The sequence below is a fragment of the Cinclus cinclus genome, chromosome 1, assembly GCF_963662255.1.
Source record: "Cinclus cinclus chromosome 1, bCinCin1.1, whole genome shotgun sequence".
In the NCBI taxonomy this organism is placed as follows: Eukaryota; Metazoa; Chordata; class Aves; order Passeriformes; family Cinclidae; genus Cinclus; species Cinclus cinclus.
Window position 1 is genome coordinate 90,605,666 of NC_085046.1, and position 17,142 is coordinate 90,622,807.

Sequence of the window (17,142 nt, forward strand, 5' to 3'; positions counted from 1 at the left end):
GAACTAGTTTGATTCAGGAAAGATGACAGGTCCAACTGCAGAACAGTCCAACAAAACTCAGTGACTTGTACTGTGGGATGTGACTAATTGTTCATTTTGCACAATAGGACTTCTCTAAGGCCCAAATGTTAGCTTTCTGTTAGAAATTCTCAAGAAAATATGAATGATTTGAATTCCTGTTCAACTTCTTGCAGACATCCTGGTCAGTGTTACCTTAATTGTAAGCTCCATTGCTGTATAGTCCTTGAATAACTCCTGCACAGGATTACTGGTATAGCCAGGAAAAAAAAAATTAAAAAACAATACAGCAGATCTCTGCTTCACCGTGGACCTCCATAGGCTACAGGGCAGCAGGCTGTCTCACCACAGGCTGTAGCACCTGGAGCATCTCCTGCTCCTCCTTCCTCACTGACCTTCTTGCCTGAAGGACTGTTGCTTTGACTTTTTTTTTTCTTGTTCCTCTTTCACAGCTGCTATGCAGATATTTCTGGGTTTTTTTTTTTTTGTTGTTGTTGTTGGTTTTTTTTTTGTTTGTTTGTTTTTTTTTTTTTTTTACTTTGCCTGATATTAAATGCGTTATCACAGTTTCAACAGCAACACTGATGGGCTCAGCTTTGGGCAGTGGGAAGTTTTGGAGCTGGCCAGAACTAGCTGCCTGTTCTAGGGACAAAAGTGGAGGCAACTCCTGGTGTCTTCTCTGTCTTCTCACAGAGGTCACCCCTGCTTGCCCCTCTGCTACCAAAACCTTGCCATATCAATCCAACAGTTGCATTATTAAAAGGGAGTGATCTTCATATCACAAATATACAAAATGTTTCTTGATGATCTTCTGATCTTGTGTGTGTGTTAACAGTTACACATCAGGGAAAAGCTTTACCTTTGAGGGAAGACTTCACCTTTCAAGCGGAATGCAAGTTTACTCTGCAAAGAGGAAGTCAAATTGAGCTCTGCTACTACTGCATATTTAATCAGGATGGAAACATAGAGTCAATTTTGATTGCAGAGGATTTATCTATTTGCTACATTCCAATTCCATTTAATATTGGAGTTCTTACATTGGAATCATTCAGTGTAAATGTTATATGCTCTAAGAAATAGTAACAAGACTGAAAATATAAGTCATATAATAAAAAAGAGTATTATTGGGAAAAGTAAATATACTTCTCTTATAAGGAGAGACAGGAAATCTTTGTTTATTTTGCTTGGTGGACTCAGTTCCAAACAGTGAAATGAGTAAAAAGAAAATGTCATTGAGCAAGAGACTGAGCCTTCACAAGGTGTTTAGACAGGCTCTTAAGAAATGAGGGGACAGAGCAGTGAGTGGTCCCCCTTAAGATGCTAAATGGGATGCCAAGCACCAGTACCTTAGAAGTAGCACTCTGTGAGCTGTGCAGCAGGCAGAATCAGATAAAGAAGTTGCTAGATGAAGTTTAGAAGTATGTCAAAAGGTGCCAAGGTAAGACAGTTAATTTACTGGGAAGTATTTAATGGAATAGATTAGGTCCTCCTCTGCTGTGTCCAGTCCTTCTAAAGCAAAACCAAATATGATTGCATGTTTTAGTTAAATTAAGATATGATAGAGAAATCACATACAGAAAAGCCCACTGTTTGGGTTGAATTAGCTTAAGTTTTAACACAGAGAAGTTTACTATACTCGCTGGAAGTGGTTGCTTTTGTTTTTCAAATGCAGAACGTAGGAATGGCTATAGCAGTTCAGACCAGACTTGATGCAAGTACTTGGCATTCTCGGTTGATCAACAGGAAAGGGTGAGATTTTGGTCTTGCTTGCCTAGAATAGTATCCTGGCCATCAAAATCTGTGATTCAGGTGTTTCTTGAGAATATTGCCATCTCTCTGTTAAGAAGTTTTGAATTTTTTTTTTTGATCTATGAACAAGTCCAATTTAATTTCATGTATTTTTGAACTTTTAGCATTCATAACATGCCCTGGCAAGACATCTTACACCTACTTTGCACAGCACGAAGTATTCTAGAACAATTGAAAAGTAATGCTTTTTCTTTCAATGGATAATTATGTTGTCACCAGATGCTGTGGTTGTCAAAGTGGAGTTTCCAAGAGCAGTCGTCCAAAATCATGGAAAGAAAATCCAGCTACCGCAATTAAATGCTGAAATATAATTGCTGGCTTTTGAAGTACCTAAATTGGAGATACTTGAAAACAGAGAGAAACCTCAGGGGAAGCATGCCCTGCCCATATAAAGAAGGCAGAGTTTGCTAACTTTATTGACATTTTTTTGTAGCTCCAAGCAGTTGTCTATATGTTCTTCACTGAATTGTGCGTATTTATCGATGACTTTAAAGAAGTCAATGAAAATTGAATTAAAGTAATTGTTGGTGTTCCTCATCTCTTAACTCTATTTGAGCTGATGTAACACAGAGCTAGTTTCTAAGCAAGATTTTGCAGAGGATAGGAATAAGTCTTTCTACCTTTGTTCTCTCTGTTCAAAGAAGTTTCTTTATATATTTATGAGCATTTAGGACAGAGTGCTGCTGAAAGTTCTGTTATCACTTGATAAAGTTGGATATTTTATTGCACAGATGACAGCTGTTTGTTAGTCCCTCTTTTCATAAAGGCTCTCTAACATCAATTGTCAGTAGCTCAATAGACACCAAAATAGTTCCTCATGTTTACTTTTACTCAGAAAAATATAGTTGTGCCAGAATACAGCTTGCTGAGAAACAGTTCAGCATAGCTATCCAACAGCGAGAAATCTAAACATAATCACACATGTGACCAGAGTATCCACCCCTACAATGCTCATTGCTGTGCAACTCTAACAAGATCAGTTAAACTGCAAGTATCTGCTGCTGTTCTAGCCCTGGAATTACTCAAAACTGTCATTGTTACGGAGTTGGCAAATTTTTTGGTTGTATGAGAGCCATAAGAATTTCTGTTCTGCACACCAAGGACTCGTAGTATGTAATGCTTATGGCCAAGAGGATTTCAGTGCACACCCAGTGTCTCTTTCACTGTCTGCCAGACAGCTTTCCTGGCAGTGAGCAACCCTCACAGGCCAGTCCTGCTGCTTGTCCTGACTTCAGTGATGTGTGGCCTTCACATGGTACATCCTTTCTCCCAGCTGCCGAGGGCCTTTGGGAAGATTGGAGTCTCTCCCGTGTATTCAGCTGCTGTGCCATTCTCTCCAGCAATCTTTCTAGTCCATGTGCATCCCTAATGCCTCAGGCAGCTCTTCTTCCTTGTGTGTTCAGATCCTTTTCTCAGTGGAGGATTATAGTTTTTATTTTCCAGCCACTCCTCTGAAGAGAATTCAGGAAGGTTAATACTTCAATCCACAAATTCCTTTGACTCATGTCCTATGCAGCAGTTCATCTGGCTATTTTTCCTAATTAAAACAGGTGGTTCTGTGCACACTTTGTCAGATGCCAGCTGTGATATTAAGCTGTCTCTGTCACAGCAAGAGGCAGGTCACTTCACAAAACTTTGCTTAGTGATTTGCTTTTATTTTTCCTTGTGAATATCCCAGGTAATCTGTATCAAGTCAGTGTGTTAAGAGATACACTTCGTGTAATTATTTCATTAATATGTATGTTTGCTACTTATATTTTGCTAATTGCTGGCTTTTGGCTGAGACTAAGCATAGCAATTAATGTGTTTGGGGTAGGTAGTTCTCAGCCCTTTCTCCTGAAGAAAATTGTGATAAGTGGCAAACCACATATATTTGAAATTCTAGTTTTGTTAAACATATTGCAGCCATGGTCAGTGTTTCATTGTGCAGTCAAGTTCAGGGGCACAGCATAGCTGCCTGGTTTTATATATAGGTTGACAGTGAACTGCAGTTCAGCTCAGTGATGTAGACATGTTGTTGACAATTCAGGCAAAATATCAAAACTTGGTAGTAAAAGCAGTATTGGCTCCTTTAGATTATGTTTTTTATGATATAGGTTTGCAAAGGGATTCTTTCCCCTTCATTGCTGTCAGTCATGCTACAATTAGTAAGACAGCTGCTTGTCATCCACAGGTGGCCAGGACTTTCTTGTTTTTGCTCTTTAATGTGGATTTTGGTTCTTCTGCAGTTTTCTGGAGTCCTGTAAATAGATCGATGCAAAGGGTATTTCCTGGACCTAGCTGGAGTCACTTGGAGATGACAATTCAGGAAGTAGTTTGGTGGTGATTTGTTGAGAATTTCAGTGGTTGCTGTCTTTCAACAGCTCTGCCCTCTTTTATGGTTACGCATGTAGGGTTTGGAAATTGAAGATCATGGGCAGCGGCAGTGGCCACCTGGGATTCCTGAAAAACTCCAGTTGTTCACAGGACTTCAGGAGCTCATTGAGGATATGTTTGTCAGACTAGAGGCAGGAAGAAGCCTCTTCTCTTGCCTGTCTGTCTGGCTTGGTAGGGCTATTATTTTTATCTGAATGTTTGTTTTTTAATGCTTGTGACAGACTGTTCTGTTGCTTGCAGGGAAGAATGTTATATGCAGTGTATGTTGTGAAATGTGACATTAAACAAATGTGAAATCTGCTTTCTCCCATCTTTCTCATTTTTCCTTTCATTTCTGTCCAGTTGTGGCCAGCCACGATATTAAGTTCTTGTTCTTTATCTCTGAGACAGACTTTAGACAACTGGGACAGTTTTGCTCAAGGAATAGGCAGAGTCTACTCTAATTATTCATGGTGGCTTAGGAGAGAGAGCTGAGACTAGTCAGGAGGAAAGTACAAAGATGAAAACATGGTAGGCTTTTAACTGGATCACATCGAAGAGAAGCCCAGGTGTTATTGTAGGTACTTTTGATCGATCTGTTATATATCTCGACAATGTGAACCTTTCACTTTGGGAGAGATGAACAAATATTTTGGCATACCTTCCTAAGAGAATTGCTGTGTGGTTGAAAAAGTGTTGTTGTCATGCTAGTATATTCATAGCCATGAAAAATCAAATAAGAAAGAAAGACCTTATACCAATTCTGGACCTCCCAGCAAACTGACCTACTGCAACCCATAATTTCTTAAGTTTACTGTGGTGAGAAGCATTTTGTAGGAAATAGTAGTTAAAAATGCATCAGTTTTCTGTAATGTAAGGGTGGGTTTTAGTGCGAATTTTAATTCAGATAATATGCCATAAGTCATTATAATTTATTCATAACTCTTCATGTACATTGCCCTTCACAGGCTGCAACTTCAGACAGTTATTTTACTATTAACATAATTTTTGTTTTATACATGGCTTGTATTCTTCTCAAACTGCTACTTTGTGATACATTTCAAATGTGACCTAATAAAAAAAATAACTGGTTTTAGGTTGTTCTGAAAACCAGTTCAGCAATCTCTTCTGCTGCAGCTTCCTATGATAAGGTGGATGAGGGGAAAGACTTGGCTAAATGTCAATTAAGCGCAGATACCTAAAGCTCTAGTGTTCTTGTCTGCTGGTAAATTCAGAAGTAGCTGAGTCTTCTGGTTGCACTTGGAATAAACTGGTCTTCAAGTAGGGAGTGAAGGAGTAAGAATGGCAAATGCTTCTCTTTCCATTTATCACAGTCTTAATTCCCTCACAATGTGAGCTTGTCAGCAGCACATTAAACTCACAGGGGAGCTTTTGCTATACTGAGGGGTTTTGGGGTTTTTTTCCTGCATTAAGAAGGAAAGCATTGGGCTATATTATGCAATTTAAGAGAGTTTATGCATTAAATATCTGCATCCTTTTGAATAAGGGGGAGCAATAATTATATTCTTGAAGATAGAGTGCAAATATTATAATTTTCCTTTTAGCATATTAATTCAGTCAGGAGATTAATATAAGCTTCCAAACTTCTTAGTCAAAACCTTTATTTTCTCTGCAGAATGCAATACAATTACTACTTGGATGCTGATAGTAAATAAACTGTTTCATTGAATAGTCATAATGAAATATTGGAGGCTTGTGTTTGATAGTTCTTATAAAGAGTACATTCAAGGAAGACTTTGTAGAAGAGGGAAAAGAGAGTAGAAGATTTCTGTTTCGAAAAGAGAAAGGAGTGGCCATTAGTGGACCAGTGGCAGCTGCTATAATTGTCTGTTGCTACTTCTGACTTCCAGTATGCTTTGGAATCAAATTCTCACCTTCAGGCACATAATTTATTAACACTCTGTTGCAAGCTTAGGAATTAGGGTTATCATTAGGAATGATTAATACTACTTTATACAAGGACTGGTAAAACTCTTGCAATACTGACTAGCATGAGTCTTTTTTTTTTTTTTTCCTGAACTTTCAGTCCTGGTCTCAGTTTACAGTAAAATTCTTGACACCTGAAATAATGATCAAACTAATTATCAGGGAAGCCAAGAACAGGTCAGGTTAGAAGGAGACCTCAGAATGTCATCTAGCCCAGCCTTCAACTCAAAGCTCTGTGAGCTATGAGAGTAGAACCATTAATTCTTAGCACTTCAAATGAATATTTTGTTATCTTTTGAAAACTTTGTGTAATTCTTCTAAATGACAGGCTCTCTGCTATATATTTTTGCACAGAATACTGAGGTTGGACTTTAAGTAGAAGCTTAAGTAGAAGCTCCTTAGGAGTTTTCTTTATAGACAGAACCTTTTTTACAGAGACAATCAGTAGTGTCAAACTTTCCTTCAACTATGAAAGCCCTGCTGACTATCTGGTGTTGCATTCCAAATTTTGCTTTGGGAAATGGTAGCTCTAAATGTAGAAAATGTTTTGATCAAGCATTTGTAACTGGAATTTTTTGTTATTTGTCAAATGGTGGTACCAAAATTCTGGTTTTGTGGAATTTAACAAGGCGTTTTGCTATTCTTTTACTATGGCTCATTAGGAATCCAGAAAAGAGTACTTTAATTTTTTATGTTCAGGTCTTTTGTTTATGTCTGAGGAACCCCTAATTTTTTTTCCCCTGCCCAATTGCTCAACAGTTTATTTCTTAGTTAATTAATTTGTGACATTGAATATTCTGTCTCTCTCTTTTTTTTTTTCCCCAGTGTGACAATGCAAAAGGACTCAAAGCCTTCTACGATGCAATAAAATACGGACCTAATCATCTGATGGTTTTTGGTGGTGTATGTGCAACAGTTACTTCTATCATTGCTGAATCTCTAAAGGGATGGAATTTGGTTCAGGTAAGGCATGGAATACAATATATATTGTAATGTTGACTGATTTGTGTCTCTGGATTTAAAAAAAAAAATTGGAAACTTAGGTTTGGTGCTTTTAAAGCTTAATATTTTGTGTAATTTTTATGTTTCAGTTTTGAAAGGTGGTGAAGTTATATGTAAAGATTAGTTACTTGTATGTAGTGCTGGATTTTAATGCTTGGCATTTCATTGTACTCTAAAATACTTATGAGTTCGGGGCAGCAGTCATGTGTCTCAATGTGTTTATTAAATGAAAATAACATCTCTTAAAAAGTAATTTAGGTGAAATCAAGTTCAGACATGGTAGGAGGGCAGACCTAGGACTTATGAAAAGTTAGAAGAAACAGCTCATCAGACTTTAAATTATGCTACTTCAGGGTGTTTACTCAGTCTGTACTCAGACAGAACGCAGGAATTCCTATGCACTTTAAAAATGCTGGAAGTGCATAAATTCTGAATAGTGACTGGGTTCGTGTCTCAGTATTTAACTCACGAAGCACATTTATTCCCAGTTGTTCTTCTTCTGACTTTCTCAAAGGTCAAGTTTATGGAAAGGTTTCCTCTGCCGAGGAATCAGAATTTATTAATACTAAAACGCAGATGATAACAGCATGATTTTCTTCATTTATTCAATCATCTGACTAGTGAAAATTTTCAGATGGATGGCTGATCACATAGCCATGGAGTTTTGCTTTTCTGATGTGGAAATACCCTGACTTTCTACTCAGTATTCCTATTGCCCAAAGATACTCCTGTATTTTTATTTTTTTAAAAAAACTCCAAATTATTCTATAGCAAAATGAAAAATATATAACAATTACCTGTGGTTACAGTTACAAACAGGCTCCTCTTTTCCACCTGGAATATTCACTGAGAGTGGTGCAGCAAGAACAAATGAGGCATAATTAAGTTTGTGAAGAAGATGATGATCGGAGTACAAATGGGAAAATCTTAGGAGGATAATTAAAGTAGCTTGTTAACTGTGTTTGCAATACTTGTCAGATGAGATCTTTTTTCTTCTGCTTTGGGATTTTTTTTCTGATGTAAAAAACAATTCCTCTGTGGAAAACAAATAATAGTGTGTCTCTGGGGAGAATGGAGAAAATAACAAAGAATGAAACTAGCCTTTAACACTCTGTCTTAAAATTGGCCTAGTTCATGGCCTATAAGGAAGTACATGTCTAGAGCTCTGGCTTTTTGAATTTGTCACATGGAATTTCTGTATGGTGTAGGGTGTTTTAAACAGCTAGATTTCATTCTGCTAAAAATCTTTTCATTTCTAGTCAAGTTCTGCCTGATACAATCTGGAAATCAATTCGTTTATGAAGTTGCTCAGTCTGAGGAAGGGTGATTAGAAAGCTTTTAAATTCCTGAATTTGTCAATATATATGCTCAATTATAGAATGATATGAAGTATTGTTACCAGAGAGCATTTATTTTTCTATGCTTAACCATGGCCATGCTATGGCTATGTCTCAAACATTATTTTTGATATCAGTTCATCAGGGTATTCTTGACTGCTTGGGCTTAGTATCCTGTGGGCACCAGATAAATCCTCATGTGGCAAAACTGCTCTTTAAGTCAGGTTTTTATATCTTGGTTGGCTGAATCACGAAAAAAACCCCAAAAATAGCAGTATGGTTGGGAAGTGTGGCAAGGCTTAGTAAATGCAGCAATGGAAACAATCTAAATATTGTTTATGGAAGTGTTATGTTATATTGTGACACCAATATGTGTATCTACAAATCAGCAGAGGTAGCATGTATGAGATAGCAGGGAAACAGAGTACAAATCCTTCTGCTCCTCAGGTTCCACTGTCATAAGTGTCTCTGATTAAAAGCATAACTTGAATAGATGGAGAAGATAGAGACCTGTAGTTCTCAGAAGTGGAGCAATAATATTCAACCTGATAAATACAAGGCTGTCCTCCCTCAAAACTTGAAACTTCACCTCAAGGAATCAGAGTGAACTCACATAAATTGTTTTATGAAATCATGATGATGATGAAGTCATTTCATGTTGCAATCAGGAAGAGGGAAAACAGCATAGAGACAAAAACTAACCTGACATTGTATTATTGAATTGAGGATTTTCATTTGGATGTCTGACTCCAAAGCTTTGTCCCTGTCCTTGTGCCTGCAGTCATGAAAACAAAGCTCATAACCCTAGCAAGAACATTTGATTTGATTTACACAGGTGTCATGAGGTTCAGCAAAGTGATGACTCTCTTACCAACAAGAGAAACGCAGGATGACACTGATAGTCTTGGGAAAAATAGGGATGGAAAAAGAATAACAGAATATAAAAACTAAAACAAAAATTACTTTCCCGAGTAAATACAATATGAGGCTTCCTGACTGCAGAACCATTCTGAAGCCTTTAGTCCTGATTTCCAAGTTACTGGGTGACTGCTTTTCCTCTGTTTGGGTGAATCTTTCTTTTCTGCCTCTTCTCCATTCTCTGCAATAAGAAGTTGCCAAAACCAAACAATGAAACAAAAGGCTAAGGGTATAAATGTGCTGGAAATTTTCATATTACATTTTCTACTCAGGCAGTTACAGTAATGATGAGGGAGGGGAAAGAAATAAATTCTTGCAAGGCGGTTTCAGTCTCTACTCTCCTTACTGTATGATTTTGATAATGATAGTGTCTTTTTTACTTAACTGGTTAAATCAGGTCACTGATGGCCTGCAACAATGTGAAATAGAGGAGATTACAGAGGTTGAGAAAAGACTCAGTCTGAAGGTGATGTCTTATTTCTGTGTCATATCAAAAAACAGGTACTTTTCCTTCTCCATCTTGACAAATTCTGATTTAGTCATGATCAGCTGCAGAAAGGGAATTTGTGTTCTCAATTAGCTGCCTTCAACTGCTGGCTGATTTAATTATCTCTTACTGTAATAAAATTAATTATTTTTAATGGAGCGCTTTTTATCTGTGAAAAGAGCAAGTTGTTTTAGTCTGCAAAACCTTATGTCATCCTAAAGGACTTTCACTGAGACATGCTAGGTGAAACAACTTGGAAAATGTTTTTGAACAGATTCTTAGTAAGAAAAATTCAGGCACCAATTCCTTAGCCTCTCAAATTAAAAGGCTCTCCGTGGGTAATCTCTGTGTGCCAGCTGTCCTTTGTTGAGTGACAGTCTGAATATGGGCTGAAGGCTGCATGTGCGTCTTTGATCTCCAGGCTGTGGAGTGGAATCAGTTTGAACCTTTGGTGTTTCAGTTTAAAAGTGCCAATAATATCCTGTGCCTTTGAGAGTGGGTCTTAAAGGCATGAAGGCATAATACTGGGCAGTTGGTATTCTGTAGGGGGAATACATCAATGTCAAATTCTTCCATACTAATCTTATTCCCATTCTCTTTCAATGTGCATTCAAGGCAATTCAAGATTGAAGAAGAATCGTGAATAGTATCTCTTAATATCTTGCAGAAGACAAGTTATATATTTTTATCCTGTACATTGAAACATTCCTGCTAGTATCCAGTTAGTGTAAAGTGGAGGAGGTAGTTAGCTATTCAGTCTTTCTCTTCTATTTCAGTATATCCATCAACTGTGATCTCCATGTGAATTTCTTACACTGGCAAAAGTATCTATTTTATATAGGTTGCTGTTTCACCTGTTTTTCGGTGTCATCTCTCACTTTTCCTAACTGTTTTGTTAACATAAGCATTTAAACAGCATGAGGATTTTGACCACGCTGTTCATCTCTCTCAATCTGTAGACCTCATTCTCAATTTTTGGAGATTTGCCTTTTTCTTCCATTGCGTCACTGACATTCTCTTTCAGCCTGCTTCATTTACAATTTCATTTAACTCTGGAAATAAGATTCTGCCAGAAACTAAGTATAAATGTTTGTGCTTCCTCAGAATATCCTCTGTTTCTACATATTTTATGTAATCTAGTCATAACTGCTGGCTTCTAGGCAAGTGGCTCCTTCAGGCAATACAGTGATTAGATCGTAATGACATTCGAAACTGAGGAACCTTATTTTGGATTCAGCATCTCATGTTGGAAAGTTTTCAAACTAAATTACAGGTACCCTAATCATGATGTATTACTGCTCACTCTTGGGCATTTTAATATAGGATGAGTTTGTGTGTTAGTAAGGGGTGTTGGAAAGGGAAATTCCTGGTTCTCAGCTCACGTGATTGGATATTAAACAGCCTACCCTGAGATTTGTTTCATTGTCCCAGAGATCCATAGGTATTCAAGATCCCATCTCTGAACTACTGGAAAGGCTGCTGCTGCTCAAGAGAATCAGTGATGTTTCTAGCTTTTGTTTTCCTTCTGAAGCAAGGCTGATGTGATTACACTGTGAGTTCCTCCTAGTAATTTCTGACCACTGGCCAATCGTAACCCAGTTTTAACAAGGGATTTCCCAAAGACTGTTAGCTTCATTTCTGTGAAAATGAGCTTCTGTGGACAGGGATCCATGATATGGATGAATGACGAAGAGGCTGCAACATGAGCACAGAGAGCATAGGGCCAGCTGTGCCGTGTTGTCCTCTGTGTCCAGCTGCTGTTTATGGAAAGAGCATTGACTGGATTGAGAAGATTGTTAAAAAAAACAGCAGAAAAAAATGAAAATGAGGAAGCACAGAGGAAGGGTGAAACCCAGAAGGGTGTGAAGTAGCAGCTGAGGTATGTGTTTGTGTGCTTGTAGAAGCCTAGGGCACATGTATCTATAAGAAACCAAGCTTTACTAGGTGTCTGTTACTCATCAAAATTATTGTTAACACAGAATTTCACAGCTATGTTCAGGTTAAAATTATGTTATTTAACAAGTACAGCAATTCATCAGAGAGATTTCTATACTGGCCACTGAATCAAATTCATTCTTGTTAATATCTGATTTTTCTAAATCTTTATACTTGTTACAAGGAGCTCCAGCATGAACACATAGCCATTTGATAAAATAAAGTGGTGTTTTCTTTTCTTTTTAGCCTTCTTCATCATGTTTATTCCAGTACAGTGAGTTTGTGCTACTTTTGCCTTCACTGCACAATTTTCATGTATTATTAGTTTGAGTAATGAAAAGGGCATTTAAACTAGTCTTTGGCTAAGAAGATTAGCTACTTCTATCTATGTGATGCAGGCAGCTCCTCTTGAAGAGGTCTTTTTTCCCCCTGGAATATGACCCAATACACCAACAAACTAGAATCTTTGTCTTTTTGGCCCATAATTCACTATTGTAATCTTTTACTTCTTCTTCTTTTCCCTTTGCTTTTCTATTTTTTTTCTCCTGGGATTGGAGGGATTTTATAGGTTTTCTGTATTTGTGTTGTGCTTTTAATAGACAAAGTGCATGAGAGAAAGACACCTCTTGAGGTCTTATTACATAAAGTGCAAACCTGAGGACATTCTGGTCCTGCTTTCAGGAGTTAGCTGAGCACATAAGGAAGTTTTGCTCACTTCTCTGTAGGAATGCCCAGGAGCTCCTGAACAGGAAGAAAACACAGTAGGTCTGACCTTCAGGCAGGATTTCATGTGAAGTTTCCCCTCATTTAAGAGCTTTGATGAATTTGGAGGGAGACAGACCTTTTTGTTCTGCAAATCCTCCCCCTGAGACAAGTTGCCAGCAGGAGCCCTGCCATTATTGATGAACCCTCCTGGAGCTTTGCAGTTGGTGCTGGAGAAGAGGATGCATGGGGAGTTGAAACAGATGATCAGTGCTGTACCTGCTAATTAGACTGTGTGTCTCAGTGTGTGGATGGATACATGCGTGCACCAGGTAGGGCTGATTTGGAAGTAGTTGTATGTTCAACTTACAGCTTAGAGAAATGGATGTGGCAGTACAGCAGGCAAGACTGGTCTAGGGACCTTTAGTGACAAAGGTCCTTTCACAGGGATGCCGAGTCCCAGTGCATTATTGTAGTTGTCTCGCCGGGGGAGACATTTGCATCATTTTGCTGTTAAGAGCAGAAACGTGGTCCACAAAGTTTAAATTTTCAGGCTGAGGTATGGCAAGAAGTGCACATCCTAAATTTCAAATGCACTGCAAGATATAATAGGATGTTCTTTCCTCTTCTTTTCACCTTCTGCCTAAATGTATTACATTGATTTCTGTGGCTTAACCTGTCTTTCCATCAGTTTGAAACTGGCTTCTATCTAGTGTTCACTTTTATTTAAATATGATTGGCTATTCTTTTTCATCTTGTTCGTCCTGCAGAAAACATCAAAACTACACTACATTGTCTAGTGTTTGCCTTTGATCTAATGTCTAAGGTTCAGTTCACGAAATAAAGTATGAATAAAGGTATTTTAATACAGCTCTAGAGTTAGGTCAAAGCAGTTCAAGACTGAACCTGTATATTTATTCTAACATGATTTGCATGCTCTGTCAGAAAAAAAAGCCAAAACCATTTGTTATTAGTTTTCTTCTTAGCTGTCCACATATATTCATTCAATCACTTTTGTTTAGTGTTGGATCAATAATATGAAATGAATGAATGATGGTCTCAGGAGCAGACACACACTGAAAAGGCAAGGGTGTCACTTTGCCTTGCATTATAATTTGTGCCTGGGAAAACATTTAATTCTGCACAAATCAGATATTCCCTCTGTCTGAATCTGAATAGTTTTTTGAACAAAAATAAAATACATTAAAAAGATCCCAAACACACAATGAAATACATAAGCATTGATGTTTTTTGTTTTTCAAATACAAAGCCTTGTGTTATAATGCTAACTCACATTTATTATTAAGGTGTTCAAAATGTCCAGGTTAGTTTATAATTAGAATAAATAATGGCTGTGTACTTTGGTATTTAGGGATTTTTTCCCCTCCATGTAATTTTTTATTGTCTCACTGCTTGTATTGCTCGATTTTTTTTTTTCCAGCTATTCTTTTTTCTTTCCCATTTTGTTCATTTCTATAAAACAGGCTTGAAGTCTTTTCTCATGTGGCTTTTGCAACCCCACAGCTAGGGTAGACTTGCCAGGTAGAATCTTACTTACCAAAATGTTTCAGTATTGCACCTTGCAGCTATTGCAGAGCTTCCTTCCCTGCTACAAAGGTATCCCTTAGTGTTCCCTCAGGCTGCTGTTTGCTGCTGCCTTTTCTGGAGGGGTTTTGGGAGGGGAGGTAGAGCGGCAACTTTCGTTCCCATCTCTTCCTTCTCTCCCCTTCCCTGTCCTGATATGATGGGCAAACTTAAGGCTTGCTTATTTGTAAAATCACTTGTAGTTCAGCATCTTCTTTATGTTGAAAGAAACACCTATTTCTTTTCCAGATCTGAGATTATTTTTTATGACATATTTGCTAGTACTTTGTCAGATGTCTTGGGTTTTTTTATGGTTTTACCCACTGGACAAAAGTGCTGCTAAATTTTGCTCTAGCATTGCGTTTTCATTTGACTTTTTCTGGGAAATGTCATAAAATTTGCGGTGATGTAGCTGTGTGGTACTAATGCTTCATTATGATAATATTTGATTTATTAATAATTATGCCAGCCCAAGGAATCACTTTTTGATTCATTAATCCTATTGGTTTCATTACTCTGTGACCCAAAGTCTTGTCTGCAATCTCCCATTGCTTAGTGGTAGCATTTTTATAGTTTCACAGCAATTACAGCACTGAATTTTGAGCTATCTCCTGCATTTTCTCCTATGCCTGATTCTAAAAATCTGGTTTCTCTCTCACTGAAAGCTATCTCAGAGAGATCAGATACTAATGAGCCGCCCATCTATATGGGGTCTTTCTTCTTTAAAGGTTATATTGATTTAAAGCTATCTTATTTTACCGAAAATCACTTTAACACTTTTTGGCAATCATTATTAATTTATTCCAAAATGTTCAGACTATAATGTTGTATTTCTCTGACCATTGAAATATTTCAAATATTCTAGGAAAATGGTTTTGAATCTCCAAATGTTGTTCTTCTGTTTATTTTCACTACACCTGAGATTTTGGCAAAGCTGGAATTGGTTATTTTGGTATGCTACTTGTCAGAGTGATTACTGTAATTTGTTTCTTAAACAAGTAGCACTTAGTGTGCTCTACAAAACCAGCTGGCTGGCCTGCTTCTCAACAGCCTGCTTGGAAAGCCCTGGGGTTGTTTTTTCTCCAGTCCCTTTGACCACCCTGGCTAGAGTGGCCTTATGTGGAGTGGCACCCTCTGCCATAGTTGCTGTTGTCCTAGGAAACTCACAAACCTGTCCACTGTAAGAAGGAAAATACAACAGCAAGTAATAATAACTAACAACTAACAAATACAACTTGACAACTAAGTCAAGGCAAAATTGATATGATAAATTTTGTTGCTTCATACTGTGGCTTCCACAGCCCTAAATTCACTTCTTCATTTCATTCTCTCTCATTAAAATGTTTTTCTTCGTGTCACTGTTCTATTACAGAGCAAGGAAAGTATTTTCATGTGGTAAATTAACCTGCTTTCCCCTGAATGCTCATTGGCAGCAGTTACTTAATTACTTATTTTGAGGAATAGCCTAATTAATAAAAATTTGCCTTCAAAAGCTCCTGAGCATAAATTGAAGAACAAACTAATACACCAAGAAATTGGAAAAAGGATAATAAATCATAATGAAATTTTAAAATTTAAATAAAATATTTATTAACCTTTAAAAACAGAAAAAAAATATTGCTCCATTAAAGAAGTAATTCAATGGCGATATGTTTCTAGAAAATAAAATGGTAGGGTAAAAATTCTCACATAATAGAAGCTGTTCTAAGGGCATGATTGTAAAACTCACTGTGGGGTTCTTGGTAGGTGATTCATCCAGGATTGAAACCTATATGGATGACATCTGTTTTTAATTTTTTAATTCTCAGTACTCAGTGTACCTAGAACAGCTCCTGGGGACTTGCAGATCTTGCTACATGCTTTCTCCAGGCATCAGTTAAGTTTTGAAACAATTAGAGAAAAATAAGGCAAATTGAACAAGTGATAGTTATGTTTTAATTAAACATCAAGTGATTTGGAAGCACATTTATTTCCTTTAGCCTTAGTTATTGCACATAGAAAAAAAACTAGATTCCCAGTGTCAGAGACAATAGAAATTATCAGCTTAGTTTAAGAACCTCCACACTCTGTTGGAAAAATAGCCTTGCATACAAAATTGACTGAAGCAATTGGTAGCTGGAATAAGCAGCTTTGTTTGGCCCTAGAATTTCACTGAGAACAGGAACATATTGCACAGCTCTTAAGTATTGACTTGAGATGTCATTTCCCTTTCTTTCCATCACATTTAAAACTTGCAGCTATAGATAGCTTAAGTAACTGGGTCTAAACTTATTTTTGCACTAGAAAATAATCCCTAGAAAAAGTTGCACCTTTCCAGTCTTTCAGAATCTCTTCTTAACTCTCTGGATTTTAATTCTGAACTGTCGCTGCAAATCCAGATTTACTTTGAGTTCCTGTTTTGCCTTGATTTCATTCATTTTTAGGAGATATATAGCTTGAAAATTCTGATCTCTGTATTAAGCCATAACACCTTCTTCTCCTAATTTTCAGAGTAAAGGAAGGCGCTTCTCCAGTGAAGTGTAATCCCCATCTGCCCTTACCTTGCAGAAGTCCATTAGACTTTGTTATCCATTATTCTGATTAATAAACTACAGCAGGACTGACAATTTAACCACTATGAGCTTTGTTTGTGTTATGATGCAACACTAAGCTAGTAAAATTCTATAATTATTTATAATTAAGCTACTGTGAGGGCACAGTGTGTATCAGGATGTGGATTCATTATGTCAGTTTGCTTTCTGAAAGTAAAAAGATTAGTGGCGCAGCTTCTGGAAGGTTTGTTTAAGTCCTTCAGTATTCAGATAAGGGAATAAGTATGCATGTGACTGGGGAGTGGCAGGTCTCCAGCAGTCTCAAATATTGCAAATGTAGCTTGGGAGCTGCAATTTTATATTAATTTTAAGTACAGTCTTCCCAACATAAGAGTTAATTTGTTCTATTAAAAAAGGCAAGAAAGTTCTTCATTGTAGCCCTTTTGAAAAGCTTGTAGAGGAGTGATGGCAGTCTCAATCTGAAATAGTCTACAAGTGCCAATCAAAAGCTGGATGT

General features: G+C 37.3%; 1 protein-coding gene across 1 annotated transcript in view; it reads left to right on the forward strand.

The window, feature by feature from the left end:
• Positions 1–17,142, forward strand: part of GABBR2 (gamma-aminobutyric acid type B receptor subunit 2) — a 457,122-nt gene that overhangs the window by 97,530 nt on the left and 342,450 nt on the right. The window contains exon 2 of the mRNA XM_062500339.1: positions 6,955–7,092. Coding sequence (XP_062356323.1) covers positions 6,955–7,092 — 138 coding nt within the window. The remainder of the gene's footprint in view (positions 1–6,954; positions 7,093–17,142) is intronic.